The sequence below is a fragment of the Epinephelus lanceolatus genome, chromosome 12 (assembly GCF_041903045.1).
Source record: "Epinephelus lanceolatus isolate andai-2023 chromosome 12, ASM4190304v1, whole genome shotgun sequence".
Lineage (NCBI taxonomy): Eukaryota > Metazoa > Chordata > Actinopteri > Perciformes > Serranidae > Epinephelus > Epinephelus lanceolatus.
Window position 1 is genome coordinate 18,935,865 of NC_135745.1, and position 23,167 is coordinate 18,959,031.

A 23,167-nucleotide genomic window follows, 5' to 3' on the forward strand; every position below is an offset into this window, starting at 1 on the left:
TAACTGAAAGTCCCCTTGTCTATCGATCAAACCACATCCATCCTACATTATTTAGCATAAAACAGAAGATAATAGCTAATACTAATAATAAATGATTATAAAACTATAAAAAATGGACAACTGCTTTGTGGTTTATTTTAAATTTTTTATGATGATTGATCAACCGAAGATGGATTAGAGCAGAGGGTCAGATATGCAACAAGCTGGCAGGGATACTTAGTGTCGTGCTCAAGGACACTCCAGCAAGGTGGCGGCTGCTAATTAAAGCCACTCATTACTGTGCCTAAAATCGCAACAAAATGCTCATCTGTATTCCTCTGCGAACAGCAAATGCTGGATCGGCCAGCATCACTGTCGGGCCAGCTCAGAAACAATATAAAAAGCCAACCAGCATAACCAGAATTACAATTTTTATTTTCACTCTAATATTTTTTGACAGATTTTCCAAGGCTGAAAACAAGTTTTTGTTTGTGCTCTTTTTAAATCCCTGTGTGTTTCGGGTTGGTAAATGGGGAGTACAATATAGGCGCTACAACCCTGACTGAACCTAAAAAGCTACCTCCTCCCCTCACAATGCCTAAGTCCTTGGAAGTAAGGATGTGAGGATGCAGATTGGGTGGCCAGGAGGGTGATTCCAGCCTGCCATATTGTGTGAGTCCTTGGGAGAAGCATGCATAGACAGATGCAGTTTGTATCTGTCAGGCTGGATATGATCTACGACGCTGGGCCTCCAGCCAGCAGGTGGTGGGAGAAATTAAATCTGTGACACAGACTGACACAATGGAGCTCAGAAACACTGTAGGGGGGGTACACCTGTATTTGGGTGTTTGGGTTTGTGTGTGTGTGTGTCAGGATGCATGTCCCTGAATGGTTTTGTTTGCGTGCAAGATTGTGCTTCTGTATTCCAACTGTGTGTTGTGACAAATAACAGCCCTGCCCTGAAGACGGAAGCCAAACCTGCTCTACTTGAAGCAAACTTTCACACCCTGCATCAATTTCATAAACAGCCTACAGTATGTAACGTTAAACATAAACTGACCACTTACTTCCTTCAACAACATGAGGGAGCAGCTATTAAAACTGCTGCAAGAACATTACAGAAACCCACTAGCATTCAAGAAGAGAATCAGAGAGAGTGAAAAAGTAATGTGCGGGGAATAGCAGTTACACAACAGACCTTATTTTGGTCATTGTGGATGATTTGAATAGCGCGAAGGAAAGGAGAGGATTAAGTTGTCGGAGGAGCAGGGCTCGGTATTAAATCATTGCGATATAGCTTCTGTATGTATTTATCTTGCCTAGGAAGAGGCGCAATGCGATTTCTATGCTGTTTATCCAGTCAGGTTTGTTGTCCACACTTGCCTGGCTCCTGAGATATTTATTACTGGCATTGTGTCGCAGTCATTTTTTGCCTCTGCACCAGGGAATATAATGCATGCCAAGCAAATAAAGGCCTTTTCTAACCCGTGAGGCCATAATTTGTTTACTGCCACCAAACACAGGGCCACTAAATACAGTCAACACGGTAAAGCTGGGACACTTTACTGAATTCCATTTTGAAAATTTCTGAACTGTGTGCAAAAGCTGATGAGTTTCTAACGCTTGTGTATAATTATGGCCTCTTTTCCAATCTTAAAATTAGAGAGGCATAACATGGGCTCGTAGGGCAGAACTCTATTAATATTACAAGGAGCTGTATCACTCCAGAGTTTGATGTTTGACATGTTTTCACCAAGCAAGGGGCTATTTTTTTCCTCCACTGCAGAAGCTTTGAATCCTTGCATATTTCTCATTTGACCTTTCCAAAAAAATTAGATTTTTTTCTCGACATTACATGTTCAGAAACGAGTTGCCGGGGAACTTCAAAAAAGGTGTGCAGCTGGTCTGAAGGAGAACCTTTCTAATTCACGCTCTGACAGCGGAGGATTCCGGTAATGATGGGGCTTTTGATCTGGTACCATTAGATAACATTCCTTTTTTCTAGAGACAGGTCCGCTGTCTCCCAAAGGACGAGGGAATGTTCTCTAGCACAGCAGAAAAGTCACAGAATATACCTGAGTTTCTGCTCTTACTTAAGGACTAATCTCAAGTTACAGGGAGCTCTGCAGATATCACTTTGACAATTTTATGTTTCCTTAAACTTCTTATTTGAGGGGAATTTAGCTAAAACTATTCAAAGTTACAGCGGGTAAGCAGATTGAGGTTATGATTTTCACTTTCCTGGGGTTCAATACAACAGCACTGCAAGCCTTTTCATTCTCACGCCATAAAAGGAAGCATAAGCATCATTAATGTTTTCACAGCATTTTATCACTGCGATATGTGTTTTTGTTGAATCGCCTTACCAAGTATCTTGCTGATTTGTTCTCACTTGGAAAATATGCATTATCATTTATAAGTTATATGACTTGGTTGCTGTAGGCCTTTCCCAGCACTTGTCAATGTTGCAATTCCCCAGTTGTTGATAGAAGCCAATTTAAACCATGAACCTTTAATGATTTCGCTCAAGGCAGTTTCAACAGAAATCTGGCTCTGGTTTCAATTGTGAGAGCAGCCACTGTATTCACTGCACCCACTGCACCACAGAGCCTCATCAGTTTTATCATCACCATTAGTGTCATCACAGGACATGCTTCTGACACCACCTTAGTCATTTCTTGATCTGAGTCATTGCGTTTTACATTTTACATGCTCATCAAATGTTAACGGCGGCAAAAATGTGAAATATCGCCTTGACATGGAGAAGTGGCAGCACACTGCATTTAAGACTGATGTTGTGAGCCGAGATGTCTTTTCTGGCCGGCAGTAGTTTATTTCATACATCACCGAGACAAGCACCATTTACCTGAACATTTACTGAGGCAGTTCAATTCAAGAGGGGCGCTCAAGGTCACAACATCGGCATCGTTACCCAAGTAATGAGTCATTGTTCCCTCTGGTCATCTCTTTATACTATCCTAAAACGTCAAAGCCACACTGTCCACTATATTTAACACGGAGAGAGATACAGAGATAAAACAGAGAAAGGGGCAGATACAAAAAGTTATAGAGATGAGAAGGCAGAAACCGAAATGAAAGGGAGGAAAAGAAAGGGAAATGAAAGACTGACAGCGACAATATTTCTAAATCACGCCTCCCCCTCTGGTCTCTGCATCGTCTGCATCATTATTTATCCATACAGGTCAGACCTGCACACAGCTGACTGGCTCTCTCTCTCCCTAACATAGACACAGTTGAAGAAGGATTGTACATTTGAAAAGTAATTTTGCATATAGACCATTATTCAAAACCTCACAGTGAAAAAGGATGATTATAGCCACGGATCCTCAGATGTGACTGATGACAGTGTGACAACAATAAAGAAACACGACTCTGCTCCTACCATTCTACTGCTGTATGTGTGTGTGTGTCTCTCTCTCTCTTTCCTCTCTCTCTCTCACACACACACACACACACACACACACACACACACACAGACGAACACACAATGAGAGATGGCTGAGCTGACTTTGGGCCCGTATGTAAGTCTCAGCGGTGTGACCTCTCGGGCGGGGGCGTGAGAACCGCCACGAACAAAGAGTAGGGCTGTTACAGCGTGACAGAATTACAGAATGACTTGAGACTCATGACTGCAAAAGTGCAAAAGCCCGACTTGACTCCAGTGTGAACACACGCCTTTGCAACTACCCCACAGGTGAGTGGCACGCTAAACTGTACAGTCACAAATCCAACTCCGATCATCTGCCCACGTTAAGAAAGAGACAGGGACCATTGGTCAGCTCCAGACATAAAATCCTCTACACAACTTTTTCTAGTCAAGACTTCTTCAATTTCTATACAGCCTGAAATCTTTATACAACGTTGCTTAACATTCATCTTAGTCATTCTCTGACAGCCTTTGACCCAGCCACTGACTCAGAAAGCGAACTGCCAGTGAAGTCAACAAATTTTGACACACTTGTGTTTCTATGCAAAAGAAATCCTTAAAGTCAACTCAAGAGGTCTGCTGGTATTACGTACAGTAAGAAGCCGACAGGACTGGGAAAAAAATTAACTTGGACTCATTGAATTAGGCTGAAAATTGCAAGCAAGTGATCCAGACACTATAATGCACTTCTGAACCTTGGCATTTTCCTTTATACACTCCAGCTCTACCTTCAGGCACAGTGAAAGCACGTGTAGAGCTGCACCAAAATGACTGTCGTAATCCATATTTTGCAGGATTGGCATAACAAAATAAAGAGCCAGTATATGGAATAATCATAATTAACGCTCGACCTTCCTTTGCTCTACTAAAACCTATAATCCAGATCGACTTAGTGCTTTAATGACTTCACCATTCTCACTGCCTCTCTGGATGCTAGTGCTCAATGTATTATGACAACTTCATGTGGATGCAAAGTCACATGTACTTTAAGTCATGCGGAGAGCGTGGGGCTTTTCTTTTGGAATGCAAAAACAGGAAGTTTATGCTTACTAAGTCATTTTTCCACCTTTATTCAAGGAAGGTTGAGTCACATGTGACAGCTACACTTCTTAAATTGGTCACTGAGAAGTTTACTAGTTCTGTGCCTTGCTGAAGGGTACTGCACTGACTTAAGTTTGCAAAAGCTCAGAAGGCTTTTTAGTCACTTTCTCTGGATTTCTTTCATTTGATTCGAAGCGGCAACATTCTGACGTGACACCGACTTCTCACACCCTTCAGGCTACCACCGCCCCATTAAGGAAGAGGATCGTTAGTCTCCGTCTGTTTGGTGCTGCCCCAGTGTTTTCTCGTGTAGTGCCGCTGATATGAACTTGATGTATCGCTAGGCTACAAACAATAGTCTAAAAATAGAGCCGAACTGACAACACTGCTCCATGAGCGTGTGTGAGTTTGCGCTGAGTGTGTTTAGGCAAGTGAATATGCATGAATGTGTGTGGGTTTGTGCGCATGTATGAACTAAGTTGTCCAGCACTTCCTCAGGGTTGTGGACCACAGAGGAGTTACTCTGATTAAAAACGACATGGGGCTCTGTTCTCTACCAGCCTCTGTGACTGCCTCAACACTTGTGAGTCTCCCCCTGATAACACAAAAAGACAACAAACTACTTGAATACGTTTTACAAAAGCTGAACTACTTATTTAAGAAATATATTTCTTTGTCACGTCCAAGATCTTCCTCAGTTTGTAACTGTCTGTTTAGTCAGTCACTTCCAGATATTTACATTTATAGTATGAAGTCTGTATGAAGATTTCTTTTTAGCAATAATAGGTCAAAAACCTAAAAACATTATCACAGCAACAAGCCTTCATAGCCTATCAGCTCATGAGGTTACTGTTCTTAGTTTTGGCAGAGCTTTCTTACTTCCAGCAGATATAAAAGTCTCTTGGCAACATCCTACTAAAGTCCTAGTTTGGAAATAAATATCTGTCTCTCCTTGCCGTGCTAAATGTTCATCTAAGACCAACCTCACCAGGTATTTCGTTTACTTTGGCCATCTGCCAGTTCATTCTGAACAGGTAGCGTACAACCAGCTTGCTTGAACTTGTAGGCTAAGAGCAGCTGTCCACAGTTTTTTTTAAAATATGAACCTACGTTGTTTTGGTTTGTCAGACCAAAACAATGAGCTTAAAGAGGTTCAGAGGCGCAGACGTGCAGATTCAGGTGTTGATCATATGTGGGATCGTCAACACTAGCTACTCTTTCGGATTTTTTTTTAACATTATTATAAAGAGTATTTCTTAATGCAGCTTTAAATAGGTGCATATTAGGGAAAAGACACAGTTAGCACTCCAAAAACTTCAAATTTTATCTCACATTTAAAGATTTTATAGTAATTGTGCTTTCAGATGTAGTTCAAGCCAAAACACAGACAGTGCTGGTAACACTGTTGTGGTTAAAGGTCTGGCTCTCGTGCTGGAGATGTATGCAGTGTCTGTGTACTACTAAAGCCCTATAGATAAAAGCATCCATCATATGGCATGTGTCTGCATGGCACTTGACTCCAAGGTTAGCAGCTACAGCACTGAGCACAGGATCACAGAGAGAAGTCAGCTGGATGCAAAGCACGTCTGCTGGTGAGAACAGTTGCTCACTGTTGAGTAAGACTGTTGTCCATCTCTCTATTCCACTTACCGAACAGGATCCGAACTGAGTGTCCTATATTGCCCGCCCCCCCCCAAAAAAAGACTAACACTGCAATTAATCTCATCTCATTTATGTGCGCTTATGTCATGTTAGTGCTGTTTGTTTGTGCAGCGTTCCTCACGATACAGTGCAAAGGAGGGGTAGAAGAAAAGCCTTCTTTGCGCAGGAGAAAAGTCCCTTCGGGAAAGATTACGCAAGCCCAGCCGATGATATCATCAAATCAGCGTGGACGGAGAAAAAAGGACGGGTGGGTGTAAGAAAGATGGGATTCAAACGGGGGATAGAAAAGGCTGTATTTGAATGAGAGGGGATCTGCTTTAATGCCAGTGTAATGGCTATGGACGGCCTTAATCCTCCTGCTGGCGAGCTCTGGAGCTTTTTTTTTTTCTTGAAAGTTTCTAATGAAATCAACTCCTGCTGTGACTAGCAACCACATGACAAAATTACAATCAATTAAGGGAGAAATTCACGCTCACAGCTCAGTGATAAGGAAGGCTGAGCAGGGAGAGGTGCTGAACGTCTGTCCACATAAATCACATACATTAACTCTATAAGCAGGAAGGAGAAGGAGGGCCATGGAAGTCAACCTGGCCTGTAGGCATGCAGGGGTAGCCCTTCTAGTAGTCTACATTCATCTGAAGCATTTTTATTACAGTTCTCTGGATAAAGAAAGCATCACTGACATGATTTAAGGCTTCTGATGAGGTAATTTATTATTATTTTTAACTGATTATGGGATTAATTTGCTGTTTTGGGCAAGCCTGACTGACTTATTGAGATACAAGACAAATTAAATATAGTATCATAGCCAATAAAGGGCGAATAATTCCTACAATATATCTGGGTTCCAGGTCAGACATTTGCTGAATTGCTGAACTGTATGCTATCTTATTTAAAAATGCATTCCCTGCACTTTTTTTTCCCACCATGTGGAGTTTACATTAAGATATATCTGCTCCTACGTAACACTGCCAATACAAGGAATCCTCAGAGTTTGCAAATGTTTATGGATGAATTATTAAGGTAAACACTCATATTTGCTTTTGGATATATTGGAATAAAAGCTTCAAAAAAACTAGCAGAAGCAGCAGGAAAAGGAGGAGGGGAAGAGAACAGAGTGAGGGTGAAAGCGAGATGGAGAAAGAAACCAAGCAAAAAAAAAAAAAAAAAAAAAAAAGACTTAGCTTACCTTCAAGCACTGTAAGCTTGGCACTAGTGTTGATCTCGCCTGCACTGTTGGCGGCCGTGCACTCGTAAATGGCTTCGTCTCTGTGTGTGCGCAGTGGCTGGATCCGCAGTACGGAGCCCGCGCCATCATCAAACTCAATCACCTAGGAGAGCCGGAGCAGAGCAAAAGGGCAGGAATGTTATTTTTAGGGGCCAAGGATATCACTTCATTGCAACATATAAACGACATTGGTTTAGATGGTTTTCTTGTTTGGTTTTTCTGATCTGAGAGAGGAAACAATTGAACATTTGCCAGTTGTGCGGCTTTTCCAGTTCCTCAAAGGCTATTTTTATGCCCTGATGCGAAATTGAGACTTTTCAGGAGTAGAATATAAGTCTGTTGTTTCTCACTGCATTTGCCAAAATTTCCTCTTGTGCATGATAGTGTGAAATGATATCCAAAAACACTGTGATGCGCAGCAGAACCACAACAGGTATCATATAAAGGAATACCAACCAGGGGCCAGATGTATAAATGTTACATAGGCACAAAAACCATGTGTAAACCTCTTTCCACACATTAACTGGTGTTTATAAAGGAAGAATGTGCAGTGATAATGTGCTCATCTCATGCATGCTTCAGACCAGGTGTACACACAGGCTGAACTGAGATAGCTGTGCGTGGTATTAAAGTAAATATTAAATGTAAAGTGAGATATATAACCTTATAGTAAAACATTGTTATCAGATTGTTTGCCAGTTTCACTGATCGTCTCATTATTTCTTTGGGCGGCACTGTGTTCTGTTAAAGCAACACTTACCTTTCTGGAAATTTTACACTTTTCTTTGTTTAGGTTAAAATGCTATTAATAAGCTGATGGCACACTGAAATGTAAGTGAATTCCACCAGAGATGAAAACTCATAATTATACCATTCTCATATGGTTCTAAGAAAACACCGCCCAATCACTGCATTCAGACCGAATGCAATGATTGGTCGGAGTTTTCTCCTGTCCTGTCTGTCTTCCCCACGTGGAGGCCTCCGACAGTTGTAACTGCTCGCGTAACATCCCCACACACCCTCCACCCTGTGAGTCTGTGAGACAACAAATATGCTAGTAACAGGGACGCTTGAGAATATAAACTAGTAACAGGGACGCTTGTGGATATAAACTAGTAACCTGAGTTGACCACGGTTTCACCTGGAGCTGCCCTGGACATGAAAACATTAACGTTATCTTCCTTGTGCTTTTCCACTTACTAGTAACGTTAACGCTACTATCTAACATTAGCACTGTAACCTTCTATTCTAAAACTCATCAGTCATCACTGACTCTGGTTGAGTTTTAAAACTCCAGGGTTGCATTTGTAACGTTACACTCGCCCTCCTCTTCCATGTATCTAACATTACCATGCCAATGCCTACGTCCATCATAGACGTAATGAGGACGTAATGGAGGAGGGGGGAGTAGGACTTTGGAGGGAGGTGGAGTTGCAGGAGGAGGAGGATGGGACTTTGGAGGGAGGCGGGAGTTGTGGATGTTCAAATTTTTTCTAAGTGCTGTGTGAAATGCAAGAAAGGTAAGGGTTGCTTTAAATATCAATCAAAGGCACATTTATAAACTTCATTTAACCAATATCTCCCTGCTGATGATCGTTTAATTGGATTTTTGAATTGTGGCGCACTTAATTGTAAAGTCAGTTTCAACATGTGCATTGTGGATGAATCACGGTTCATCCTTCTGGTGTTAAATAAACATAATGACTGAGATTTTACAGCGTTTAGGGTTTGCAGAAATGTCATGACATCGTGGGATGGATGCTACAAATATGCACAGCTGTACGTAAAGGCACCTGGCACCGTTAGAGAACCTCATCAATGTGACAAGATCATGTGAAAAGGAGTGGGCACCAGTATCGCTATGCAAACTAATAGGCATTTCTACATCTGTAAGTGGGAAATGACGCTCGTGCACCCAGCTCCACAATTGAGATTTATAAAACAGAAACATGCAGCTTTATAAATCTGACAAAAAGAATGTGCATGCACATTTCCATCTTTGTGCATGTACGAATTTTTTAGTTGTGAATCCATACACGGTTCTATGCATCTGCCCCGGGAGTACAACCAAATAGTACCACAGCAATCACGACCGTATTATGTTACAGAGGTAAGGCCGGTCAGAAACAGCACGAGTTCCCACCTAGGGCACTTCCTTCTGTTCACATGGGTTCAAAAGAGGGAGGGGAAATACATCAAGTAATACATCAAGGCGATGTATGGCTTGCGATGGTGGAGCTGAGGAACAGAAGGGGAAGGATGAGGGTGTGAAAAGACTGAAAGAGATGAAGAGGACTATATAAATCAAGATGGAAGGAGATTAAAGAGAAGGGAGACCTGTCTGGTCTCGCTTGGAGAAGAGAAGAGTTGGTGTGATGCTCAATAACAGGGCGATTGATTATGTGCACTGGGTGAGTGTGTGTTTTGTGTAAACGCTGTGTGCATGCACGCATGAGTGGGTGTGTCTGTGTTAATGAGAGAGGGTTATAAAGGCAGTCTCATGCCTGTAATGTTTTGTCATGTGTTTTGTGTTTGTTCCTGCTTGTGTTTGTGCGTCTATGTGTGTGTGTGTGTGTGTGTGTGTGTGTGTGTGTGTGCGTGCGTGTAAGTGTTCAGAGATCTGAGAGTCACGCATGAGTGCTCACCTCAAAGCGCTGGGAGCTGACTTTCTTGCCTTTCTTCATCCAGGTGATTCTGGGTCTGGGCACCCCGGTGGCCTGGCACACAAACGACGCAACTCCGCCCGAGATGCCCGTCTGGTCCTCTGGGGATTTGACGAAACTTGGCAAGCCTGATAGAGCCGGAGCGAAGGGGGCAAAGGGAGATGGAGAGTGGTAAAAAGAGGGAGGGAAAGAAGTCGGGGAGAGAGGGAGAGAGGCGAAGGAGAGCAGAAGGGAGGGGGGAGAGATGAAGGTGATGTTATTGCCTACTGCCAGTCACGTCGGCATGTGAAACTTGGTTATCTATGGGTATCACTTTCTCCACACAAAGGCAACAGTGGCAAAACCCACACTGGCATTGTTGCTGTGCACACCTGCAGCTCAGTCATGGGAGAAACATCCAGTCTTTGTGTGCCTGCCTGTCACTGTATCATGTTGAATTTCTCACCCTTTGCTTTGACACACCATTTGAAACGGCAAAGTCTGTCGCCCACAGACAATGATGTTGCAGTTCTATCTCTTGAACATGAGGGATTGCATTAAACCCAATAGATAAAAAGAGATAAGCAGACAAACTCCTACTCTTCCACAAAAAAATGTCTGCAAAAATCACAAAGAAAGAAAAGCAGCATGCTGGTAAATTAGACACATTGGGAGTTAATCAGGTTACTTAGCATTCAAACCATTTTTGTTTTTATAGGGCATTAAAACTGGTTGGCACATCCCAAAATCCAAACAAGGCTACTACTATGCAGTGATCTGTAACCTCTGTGTGACTTCCTAGGTGATGTGTGTTTACAACAACACAGTGGACTACCTTGGAGAACACCTCTTGACGTGGATCCCCTGTTTGCCTTCCGGGTGTTTTTACCGAGCACCACACCCTACATCATTGTGCTTAGGACAATGGAGTGTGTGTTTCAGTGACAGCCCGTCTAACTTGACATGGTGCTACTATGAGCGCACCTTAGCTCCATGCTATAGCTCCCATGCTTTATGCTTTATTTGCAGCCTCAGACATGCATAATATGAGTCTGGCTTCAACAACATGACACAATGTCCTTATTACCAGCTCCGTCAGCTCGTGTTTCATCTCCAGAGTCATTAAAGAGGGAGGTGGGGAACACCTAAACCGCGGTGGTGACGAGCAGACCGCCCCGCGGAGACATACACAAAGGGGTGAATCATTATGCTGTATACACAGAGGAGACGCCAGCCTTCCCTTTCTGAGCACACACTGGGGAAAATCCCGCAGTGGCTGCCACCATTCTTTACTCTTATGTGTTCTAATATAACGTCGGTGGGGAAAAAGGGTATGTGGGGGGGTCAATATCTAGTTAGAATAACACTGTACTTCTTCCTGATACGGAAAGGGCCTTCAGTGAGCATATTCTCCAGGTCTACCTGCTATATCGTCAACCTCTGCCCTCACTTGGCTAGAGGGAGAGAGGTGGTGCTGTCTGTCCTTGCTCGGGGACATCTCTGCAGAGGAGCTTTCTTCGAGCAATACAGCGGTATACAATAAAAGAGATACTGAGAGCATGCAGGCAGAGTGGTGTGCGTGCATATATAACGCTTTGATGTGAGGTGATTATACACATTCATATGCAACTAGGTGCAGGGACAGAGGTACTAGCAGAAATACGAGATGTTTAATGTGGCTTCTGAAGAAACACTTAAGGACAGTCAATGACAGAGTGAAACATACATATATAAGGAGTGGGCATTGTAAGTTATTTCCATATTCAAGTACTTGCAGCAAATAATTATTGACTACTTGAGTATCCACAATAACACTAAATGTAAAAATAGGGTCTGAAATTAACACCCAAGTGAAAATGCAGATAGGGGTTAGGGTTAGCCCACATTTCTGCTGTGCACAGACTATAGAGTTCAGCTAGGAAACGTTTAACGAAGTTAGACGATAGCTTGCCTTGCACTGCACATTAACTTTGTTTATTGTTGAAATACTAACATACACTCACTTAACTCTTATGCCTGGTCATAATTCTACCTGTAAAGTGCGATTGAGTGATGTCTGACTGAAGATACTGAACATAATCTGCAGCTGGTCAGATCCACAACTGTGTCCATGTGGATCTGTGCATATATTCACAGATAGCAGTTACATCATCGAGTCCTGTCCATATATCTATATCTACATGTATATCTATATATTTTTTCTTCTTTTATAAAGCTAAAAGAGTTTGATAACTCTATACGTTTAATGAATACTGACATTGAAATCAAGTTTTCTACAAACTCAACTGTCTGACAAAGTTGGATGTCTCAAGTGATGTAAGATTACCAGTGCGCTTGCACTGATAAACATTTAAATATCAGTCAAACAGAGGTTAATACCCTTAAAACGGCACCATACACTTAACATCAAAAACGCACTGAGAGATATCATCTCTTCACAGCATTAAAAACTAAATTGCAGGAATTTATCTGATATTATTTACTCTAGAAATGACTCATTTCATGACCTTTTTTTTGGAGGAAGTCACTGTCAAATCACTGTCACTTTAGCAAAAGAGATTAAAGCTAACACAGTCCTTTGTTTAAAAAACAATCATGATAAACTAACAAGGACAAACACAATCAAATCTGCAGCATTTTACATAACACTGATAGGCTGAAGTGTGCTGTAGTGCAGTGTGAGTAGTGTGTGAGCAGGCAGTTATGCGTGCTTGGCGATACACTGTAATCCAACACATCCATCCATCCATCTGTGACCTGTGACCCCTGCACAGTACCTAAACCCACCTGACATTTGAATGATATTTTCGTCCTCCCAGGGACAAGATTTAGACTGCAACAGCACAGCACTAAATCGTTTTCTATGGTGTCAGAGTGACTGTGACACACACAATCACACACACTAACACTCACACACACACGCATGCAGGCAGGCAGCAGCGGAGGGCTGTGCTAATGATTCAAACCTGATAAGCCCTTAAGAGTGTATGCCTGAGCATGCGTCTCTGCTTGCTTGGGTGCTGAGTTGGAATCCCCGAGACCTGATTATCACCATTCTGACTTCCAAGAGTTCCTGCTAACATCTGTCCACAGCAGTTCCATTTAACACGCTGTGATGGCTTTTCACGTTGTTGCTAAGATGGAGGATCGGGCAGCATTAAACAGTTCTCGGCACATACCTCAAATTAAATGATGTAAGCCCATGTATTGCCACAAACATTTAAGTGAGGAAGCGCTGGATCTTAGAAATCATAAGGATTTTTCAGGATAAGTGGAAGAAAAGGGTAAACTGGCCCTCGCTGAGCCCTTCCCGTATTAATCCTCTTAAAAAACGCTTCCCCTGAATTCCGACAGTTAACCTTTGACTCAGCGGCGAAACTACGGCAGATTCTGAGCTGTCCATCGTTAATCCAGATCTCCCCAAGCATTCAATCACAAAATCTCAAAAAGGTCTGTGGCGACCTTCAACCCCTGACTTACGGACGGGGTTAATAGTGGTCCTAATACACTCCAACGAAAAGGCAGAAGCATTTATATTTGGACTGAGACTCTGCTGAGTCCCTCCGTCACTGTGCCACCACTGGCGGGTGAGGATATCAAACTGTTGGGCTTGTCAGTTCTTTTCTTAGAGAGACAAAATCCAGACTCGACCCTCTTTTCTCTGCCTGTGTCCCATTTTCCTGGCTGTCAGGCAGTTGTCACATGAAAACAATGGCAGGGACGAGGTGGAAAACACATAAGCCTACCTATGCAAATCCTTCTCTCAGCCAGTGACTGCAAGCTTTGAGTGCACTTTTTCTAAGCTTTGATATATCACATTCAAAACTCCTATCTTGACATGCAAGACTGTAACGCCTGCTCTTTTCTCGCTGGGAATGTGTAGGAAGTGCTGCCACAACTGTCAGGCCCAGTGCTGGTTGCGAGGTGCCAGAATTTCAAGGTTGAGGTTATCGACTCACGAGAATTTAAAATTTACCACATTTCGTTTACTCGCACTAACAAGATTAAGGCACTGCTCTAATTACTGACGCTATCGTGTAAACACCCAAACTGGGTTATAAGAATCAAAGCAGATAAACATATCTGGATTACAAGTCAATCACTCAATCTTTTGGTTTTAATTACCAAATTAATGCATCAGAAAGATGAAAAAGTGATCCACATGCAAAGCAGTGCTGCTGTTCACAAACAGCAGCAGCATGGTTGGTGGTGGTGGGAAAAAAAAACACTTTTGTTGTTAGCAGAGCAAAAAGGCTTTCATGTTACAACTAATGACTGGAATAAGTTAATCAAAGCAAAAAACAATAAGCACATTTTTGTTTTTCTTATTTTGTGGGACTAATAAGGTGTTTCTTGTACGCTACCACACCTCCTGACAGACATTAGCCTGATTAAACAAATCACAGGGTCATTAGAGAAATGAATGCAAACCTTTTGGCGCCTAATGCTCAAAAACGTCATACAAAGTGCTATCTTAATCAAGCAGGAGTTATTAGTGGTAAGTCATAATATTTAGCAATTACACTGTAGTGTGCACACAAACCAGGTGTATTCTCACCTAAAACCACAACCATGCATATTTGTGCCTTGTTGGTTTTAAATTTAAATTTGAGGGCAGGCTATTGATAAATCTGCATAGATCCCTGGTTCAGACAGCACAGAGGGAGCCTAGAGGCTGCTGATTGCTCTGTGTGTGGGGGATTAAACAGCTTCTCTCAGTAAACCTAATGCCTGCAGCAGTATTTGTGGGGTCTGAGGTTGTTAGAGAGATGAAAGGTATGGGAGTTTCCAAACTCCAGTGTGGCTACAGGTGTTTTATTTTTCACTGGATAGATCTGAAGCTGTTGGGACGTGTAATCACGAATCACTGTCAATGTACAACAAACAGTAAACGACTTTGTCAAGGACAGCACAAGAAAATGGGTCTGATGAATAAATGAATGAATGTGGGTCATACAGAAGTGAGCCTTCAAAAGACTGGATAAAATGGAAAGTGGTTTAGTAAAAATATTTATTCACAAGTAGTTTTTGCTGTTCTGACCCACTCTGAGCAGTGTTACTGTATGATATGTTTCCTAAGCAGCTTTACAGTTTTCTCTTTTATCCTTGTCGGGGGCCTCAGAGCAAGGCTTGTAATAAATGCAGACAGCAGGGAGAGTCGCGTAAATGACACTTGTGTGGCTAACAATTAGTGTATTCCCAAGCCTGCCAGAGTGCCCAATGAGAGCTACTCTGTGGTGTAGAATATCAGGGATCGATACACACGCAGCAGAGAGAAAAACCATTAATTCTTATTAATAATGGATTAGCAAGTTATCATTTTCATGAGGCAACACTTAGTGGAAATTTGTCTGATGGCATCAGCAATGGTTGTTTTAATGGAACACTTCCATTAAGGCCTTTTCGGGCCATTAGCAGGCAACTTGTTTGCAATTAATTCCGTATAAAGCCGCCTCCCCTGCAAGTTATTTACCCCGATAAAGTCAACTGCACTTCAGGCTGTTTGTTTAAACCAATAAACATCATGTTTGCTGTCGCACTTCTGTTTTACAGCTCATCGGCATTGTTATTCCTTCCTCCAAACGACACATGTACATAGCACAGTTATGAGGAGGGACCCTAGGACAAAATAATAAAAAGCGGACAGAGCGCCTTTTAGCAGCCTGGGGCCGCTTTTGTAATTGTTTTTGATGAGAGTGAAGTGTTTTGCTTGCTGCTTTTGCGTTGCTTTTCTGCTCTATGCAGCTCACATTTTAGCCAAGCAGCAACCTCTGGGGCCAAAAAATGAAGCCAAAGCTGAAGTGCCAAAAACTGCAGTTCTTTTAATGGCCACTTGAGGCTGGCTCCAAAAGCGAGACAATCCCCATAGGCACCCATGTTAAAATGCCCAACTTTACAGCAGAAATAAATATGTTTACAGCCTGGTAAGAAAAACACTTTTGGTCTCTATAGTTAATTTTAACATCCATGACACTAACTAAATATTAAGAGTAAGAGGAGTGAGACACAGTATGAATGCTTTTAGCTCAGGTAGTTTGACCTAAATATCTTAACCCTATGGGCCCTAGGTGTTTTTGGGCTATTTTTACTGCCTTTACTTTTAAGCTCATATCACAGTCATTATAAAGGCTACATACACATGCTATATCTTGTTTTTTTTTTCAGGACAATCTGGGCTAACCAGATTTGCCATCATTTCATGTCCTACTATGTGCCTGTATTTTATATTCATTTTTATATCAATGAAAAAAACAAATCCGTGTGACTAAATTCTTACATTTTTACATGTATCTCACCACAGCAAGTTGGAAGAAGACATATTCTGCCATATATGAAGAGGGGAGACTCTCTGGAATCTGGCACCATGGTGGTGGGACATTCTGTCACTTCACAGCTGTCCAAAACATGTGGTTTGTGCTAGGTGGACATGATTGCCAGTATTTTTTCACTCATTCACAAGTCAAAAATGTGTTTTATCTGAAAGAAACATGCAATATTTACATCTAAGATTGTAGAAAAATAGTCAACCAAGTGCAATGATGTCCTCCAAGATAATATTTGCCACTTTGTTTGCAGTAAACAAAGTTTGTTGTTGTTTTTCAGTTTCAGTTATATATTGGGGGGGGGGGGGGGGGGGGGCAGGACGGGACATTTTGGGCATTGGGGGGGGTGACTACGGCCCTGTCAGCATGCATAATTAGGCTGCAGTTGTCTGGGTGCGCAAAGGTGAAGTGCGCTGGTCTTGTCATACAAAGTTTGATGGAGTGTCAACTGGACAATATGGAGATATTTGCATCTTGAATGCCGGACTACAAATGTGGATAGACAGGGAGAAACACACGCAAGCCTAAGACGTGGTAAGATACGATATTCCTCACTATATGAAGTGACTGATAACAAGATCTGTATAATGGATTGTAAAGAAATTCGTCAGGTTTTTATTTTGTAGACACTTGATCTGGATTTATAGCATGATGGGATGACAGCACAATGATGTATGTGATATCATATGAAAGCTCTGATCCTGCGCTTTCATGTGATATGCGTGGCATTTCTGTGCGACCCTGCATTTGCGAGTAATCCATCCAAGAGTAATGTGTGTGCAGAGCTGTATGAAAGCTCTGTTATGCATAATTTTAGTGTAACTTTATCATTTTTTTTTCACTGTGAAAACATTGGACTACCGACAAGTGCTTGGTCTTGTCAGAAAGCTATGATTCCGGTGTTTCACGTGATATGCGTGGCTTCTCGCTATGACGCACAGTTGCGGAGAAAATCCACAGAGAAGAACAGGTGTGAATTTGGAGGCACTATGCGTCGTTCGGGCCCATAGGGTTAAGCCCCAACCTTTTATGACACAAAGGTTCAGTGTCTAGTTTCACTTCACACCGAGAGGATCCTGGTTTCAAACGCAACTAGGACCTATAGAATATGGATGGAGTTCGCTCATTTCTCCACCTGCTCAAACAGTTTTTTGCTGAATGGTCTGGTTGTGTTTCACTCATTGACAGTCAGTTCACACAGCATTTACTAGTGATAACACAGAAAGCGAATAATCTTTTTTGTGAATGATAGTGTAGTGGCCAAAGATTGATGGAGCTTTTTAAGCTTTATCAGAACGGCGGTGAAATCGCAAGAGCGACGTCATTCATCATCTCTGAGATACTGTACATAAGACAAAATGTCTAAACCTATAGAAGAGAAAAAGAGAAAGAAAAACATCAAACTTTCAAAACCCTTGTGGACCATGAAGACGGGCTTTCTATCAGGCCTTCCAGCCTTCAGTGAATTATTCAAGACAGCGAAGAAGAACAAGAACTCTAAGTGCAATTACCCTTCACTCCTCTCTTCCCAGTGTGAGCAACATTAATGTAATGGCTTTCATCTTCTCAAGCCGATTATGAACGAGGGAAGCATCTCTCAAGTCTGCTCTCTCTCTCTCTTCTTGTCTGTCAGTCAATTTATGACATTTGAAAAAAAAAAAAAAAGAACACACACACACATTGTGCTTTGGTGACCAATGCCTGAAGTGGGCATTTAAAAAACAACTGTTTAAAAAACATGCAAGGATAAATGCTTCATTGTGTACTTTTTGATTGCAAGGATGTGGGTGTTTCTGGTATCACACGATAGGGAATCTGAGGTTTTATATTACCTGTGGTATTTAAACTGGCGCCCAACCTAAATCTAGTCAAAGATGATTCACTACCTGTCGCTTTTTTCAACCCACCTGATTCCTTAAGGGAAAGTTTTTAACAGACATTAGACAAAGGCAGACACTATGATTTCTTTGTTATGCTTTCTTGAGATAACACTACTTTTATTGTGCTGTTATACAAGAAAAATATGCTATTTCAATAAAAATTATGGCTATACAAGTTAAACTATATGTTTGCCAGTCCCTTTCTCAATGCTATAATTTCTTGCTGGTTGGAAACTCGCCATATCATTAGCTGGAAACAACTGATGTATAGTCTGCCACACAATGTGGACAATGCAAATGTAAAATGCAAAATCAGTCCCTGTCTCCTTATGCAGCATGTGGCCCTAACCTACAAGACAAGCCTGCTAATGTGTCAGCTGCACTACACAGTTCATCTGCATAACCCTGGGGCTGCATCACCTCTGATGTTCATTTAGTTCATTTGATGAAATGATCTCATTTGCCCTGTCATGAAACTAAACGTGTTTTTTTTTTTTTTTCCATTCTGAAACTGTGAAGGACGACTGACTGCTGCATTTGGAGGCGTGTGTGGGTGGGTAACAGAGTGTCAACCTGGGGACACTCGCATGCAAAACAAAATACAAAGAAGGCAAAGCGCATTTTGAATGCAGCTTGAATATGTAATAAAGAATATAGCGTGACTTCTTTGTAATGGAAATCCAAACTGCTCTGTAAAGTTGCTGAGGGAGTATGAAAGGCAACTGGGTAACTGATTGGGGGGGCTAGCTTTGTTAATGTTGCTGTGTAAAGTCCAATGGTCACCTTGGTTCGGACCCTGACATTAATAGACCGGTGTGGGGAAAATGTTAAGTGTGTTAAGTGATCCCGGGAGGGGGGTGGGTTGGGGGGTTCATCACTGAGATTGCTTCTAGCTTCTTTAGAGATCCCAATTTGGGGTTAGCTCATCATCCATCACCACGCACCCCCCTGCGACCCCACTAACCTCATTAATTTGCCTCCCCTAGATTAGCCCTCCCTCGGAGATCACAAAGAGCCCCTACCATTGTTCTCATCTTCTCACCCACACAGCCCGGAGGTCTTAAGTAATTCAACTCCCCACTAGTCAAAATTGAGGTTGAAATTAAATCATGCTACTGTAGGGACAGGGGACAACAAAGACATTCTGGCTTTACGCCAACAGGCTCTTTGTTGCTTCCCTTATGATTTAGCATCTTTGAAAATCTAAGATGACCGTTTACCCATGAAATAGCTCCCACTTGAGAACCAACCATGCTTTATGCTGTGCCATGTCCAGGGGCTGTTTGGAGCTGAGTTAGTTGCCTTTAAGTGCGCCTGGGAGGATGCTACAACAGTAAACAATACATGGGTGTGGCAATGTGCTCTCCATTACCTGATTAAGACCTATTTAATGCTAGCTATCTTGAATTTCTGATCAGAGTGTGAAAAAATTAAGGATGTTCCTGATGACCAATTTCCCTGACACTTAAACATTAGTTTCAACTAAGACTAGTCGACTGGTCTTAAAGTAAGAAAACGCTCAGAAAACAATCAAAATTGAGCACAATTTAATCAGTAACATTGACGAAAAAGACATTGTGTATATTATAGCCGCTTGAAATCACGAATCACATTTTTCAATGACCAAATCGTATTTTAAATGCAGCTGAAATGTGTGGCACTTTGCACTGTGCATTATGAAGATTGTAAATTATACTACAAAACAACTCACTAAATAAAAGTTAACAAATAACATTCATTTGTTACGTAATTAATGCCCCCAAATCATCTCCATTTAGAAACACACACAACGCAGTAATGTTCTTATGCATGGGTGTGCATGCAAATACAAACACACAAACACACGTCCAGGCTTGACTGAATCTCCTAAGCACCCAAAATCACCTCTAGCTTAACAAGAAGACATGGGCAAGTGTGTGTGGGGCTTGGACACACTTCCCTAAGACAGCTGCAGACTTGTACTGATAGCATGCCCATGGTTCCATCCATTGAGTCTGAGAGACATGTGTGTGTTTGTTTGTGTGAGTGAATGAAAGGGAGAAGGAGGGAGAGTCATTGATGATCAGAGCCGCTGGTTAGTCCCACATGCTGATGCTTGAACTCCTCCCACTTTCCTCTGGGTATCTCAAAAAATAAGTTTAATTGACTGGTAATTCTGGTACCGTCTAGCAAGAGTAGCAGCATTTACACATCTTGTTGACTAATTGCGGGCATCCCTTGACAAAACAGCTCTACGGGCGCAAATGAAATTCACATAAACCCTTCAAAAAATCTGTTAACACTGGATTATTTCAATTCAGAGTAACCAAAGATAAAGTGAGAATGTAATGAGTTTTAAGTAACAGTGAGGTATTGAAGCGTCTAATGTCAATAAAGCAATCACCGTGAATACAGAATTTTAATATCTTTCTCCATTTGCCCTTTTCTGGAAGGACACTGGCGGTTCTTGTTGTCCTGTGGCATTGCCGAATCCAGGACACAGCAGAGGGTTTGGGTGACTGCCTCTGGACCTGCTATTGAGCTCCCTAATTAAACTATTAATCTCACATAATTAACCTCCGATGACCCTTTCCTCCCTCCATCCTGACATTGCTGCACTGGCTTATGAAAACAACTTCCCATTGGATCTCCCCAACCTCTAAATTGCATTCCTCCAGCACTTTATCTTGCAGATGTTTTTCCTCACGTATACTGCTGTTTCCCCACCGCCCTCTCCAAATGTATATTCTGTTGTCTGGCTCTCCCTCCACCTCGGCCTTTCTCTCAGTGTGCCTGTCCGTATGATGTGTGTGGACCACAGCTGTGTGCTAACTGCATTACTCTCCAAGTGGCTCTCCAAGGTGGATATGGTTACTTTTAATTAAAAAAGAATCAATTTCTATCCCTGTCAGTTTTTGAACTGGGCGACCATATGGACACTTAAAAATACAATCCAATTTCCTGCCCCCCCCACCCCCCCCCCCCCCCCCCCCTCCCGGCCACTCGTCTCAAAACCACTTTGGCACTTCCATCACATCAGTCCACTGTAGGAGCTTTAGAAATTGCCACATCAATCTATGAAGATTGTCTTTTAGGTTATTTTTTAGAGATATTCTACGTAACTGGCTATTTTGGAATATTTCTGTCTAAAACGAGAGTATTATGTGGCATAGTGGACCCATGGGAAACCTCTTAGTAGTCTAGCCATTGGACAATAAAGAAACACAACAGCTACAAAATCATCTATAGAACTAAAACTACAATGGATCTGACACAAACACAGCACTAAAAGGTTGTGACATTACAGTGGTTTGATGCAAAAAGTCACTTTAAACTTATTAAGTTAATTATGTTCCCATTGTAATCCTCCTGCCACTGGGAGAGGAAAAGAGCAGGTGCGGATACAAAGGCCTTGCTGGTCCTGCTGCACCTCACATGAAAAGCCACCCAAGACTATAACATGAGAGGCACGACAAGAGACACATACATCAAAAGCTTATTAAAGCCAATGAAATAACTCACACTGACAGCACTACAAAAAGATAACCATTACATCTAAGTGCTGGGTATGTATGACTTTGAGGCTGACCTTGTGGGCCAGGGGCCTATTGTGTACCAGGAGGCTGTATAGAGAGCTGGTTGATTAGGCCAAGCTCCCCGGGGATCGATGAGATGTCTGCGATCAGCACTCAGAGTAATCACACTGTATTGTGTGCCTAGTCAATGACGATATAAAATGAATGATGTCACAGGGCTATAATGTTGATAGAGGTGGTGGCGGGTTTCTTGTTCTTATTTGTGCTTCTAAATCATGATTAATTGCATCATCTTAAGTTTACAAACAAACAAACAATATGACAACAACCTTTAAAATGTAGCCACATACGCTGCACTGAGAATAGAAAATACTGTAGTTTGTATCGAAGGAGAAGGCCTGACACTGCTCACGTTTGCTACCTGTGGTTGCCTTGCCTGCTCAACTTTTTTAAGGGGGAGACAAGGACACCAGACTGAACCCATGTAATCAGAAACTTGCCAGGCACCCCGCCCATAATATCTGTCTGGTGTCTGCCCTGTAATACAGGAAGTCCAAACCAGAACTATCAAGTTCACATAACTAAGTTGCATACAAATTACAGGCATCACATGCACGCAACCCTGCCATTAGTGGTAGGTGTTATTTTTGCCCCCCAACTGTCTTATTTTAATTCTGTTTGCTTTACAGTCTGCGTAATAGCAGGTCTGGGCCTTTTCCCATGTGTGCTTACATTAAACTACAACCATAGCTTAACCTCGGACCAGAGCCAGGCTTTTCTGAGAGTCTCTGTAAGTTTGTTTAATCTTCCTTTAAGCTGAAAATTCCATCGTCTCTCAAGTTCATCATTGATGTAACAGTGCTTGAGTGTATCTTCAATAAAAACGCTTGTGCCAGCTTGTCACAGTAGAGTATCTTTGTCTGTTAATTAAAATGCTTGGCTCTGGGTTTTTATCCGTAAATGATATGATTACCGAAATTAGAGACCAGGGAAATCTTGCTCTCATTGAGACAGAGAGGCAGGGAGCAAAGAGACCAGATTAACTAAAGTAAAGACACTGTAGAACATTGTCCAAATTAACCCTTTGTTAACAGAACTGAACACAGTAGGACACAAGCTAGCAAGAGGTGTGTTTTCTTAAAGGTCCAGGGTGTAGGATTTAGTGGCATCTAGCGGCAGAGGTTGCAGATTGCAACCCAATGAAACTTCTCCCGTCTGCTAAGTGTACGTAAACTGCGGTGGGCAACACTAAAACGTAAATGGCCCTATCCAATACCAGTGTTTGGTTGGTGCATTCTGGGCTACTGTAGAACAACACAGCAGACACAATGGAAGAGGATCTGCTCCATTTGTAGATATAAATGCTCATTCTGTGGTATAAAAACGTATTATTTTTTCATTTTCAGGTGATTATAAGCTTAAGTAAACTGAGTTATTATATAATATTCC

At 42.0% G+C, this 23,167-nt stretch overlaps 1 protein-coding gene across 21 annotated transcripts in view; it reads right to left on the minus strand.

The window, feature by feature from the left end:
• The window catches only part of ptprfb (protein tyrosine phosphatase receptor type Fb), a 193,427-nt gene that overhangs the window by 102,435 nt on the left and 67,825 nt on the right, over positions 1–23,167 (minus strand). For all 21 annotated transcript variants that reach the window (XM_078173083.1, XM_078173079.1, XM_033650737.2 and 18 more), the window contains exons 3-4: positions 10,004–10,149; positions 7,320–7,461 (exon numbers count right to left, since the gene is read on the minus strand). In XM_078173083.1, coding sequence (XP_078029209.1) covers positions 7,320–7,461; positions 10,004–10,149 — 288 coding nt within the window. The remainder of the gene's footprint in view (positions 1–7,319; positions 7,462–10,003; positions 10,150–23,167) is intronic.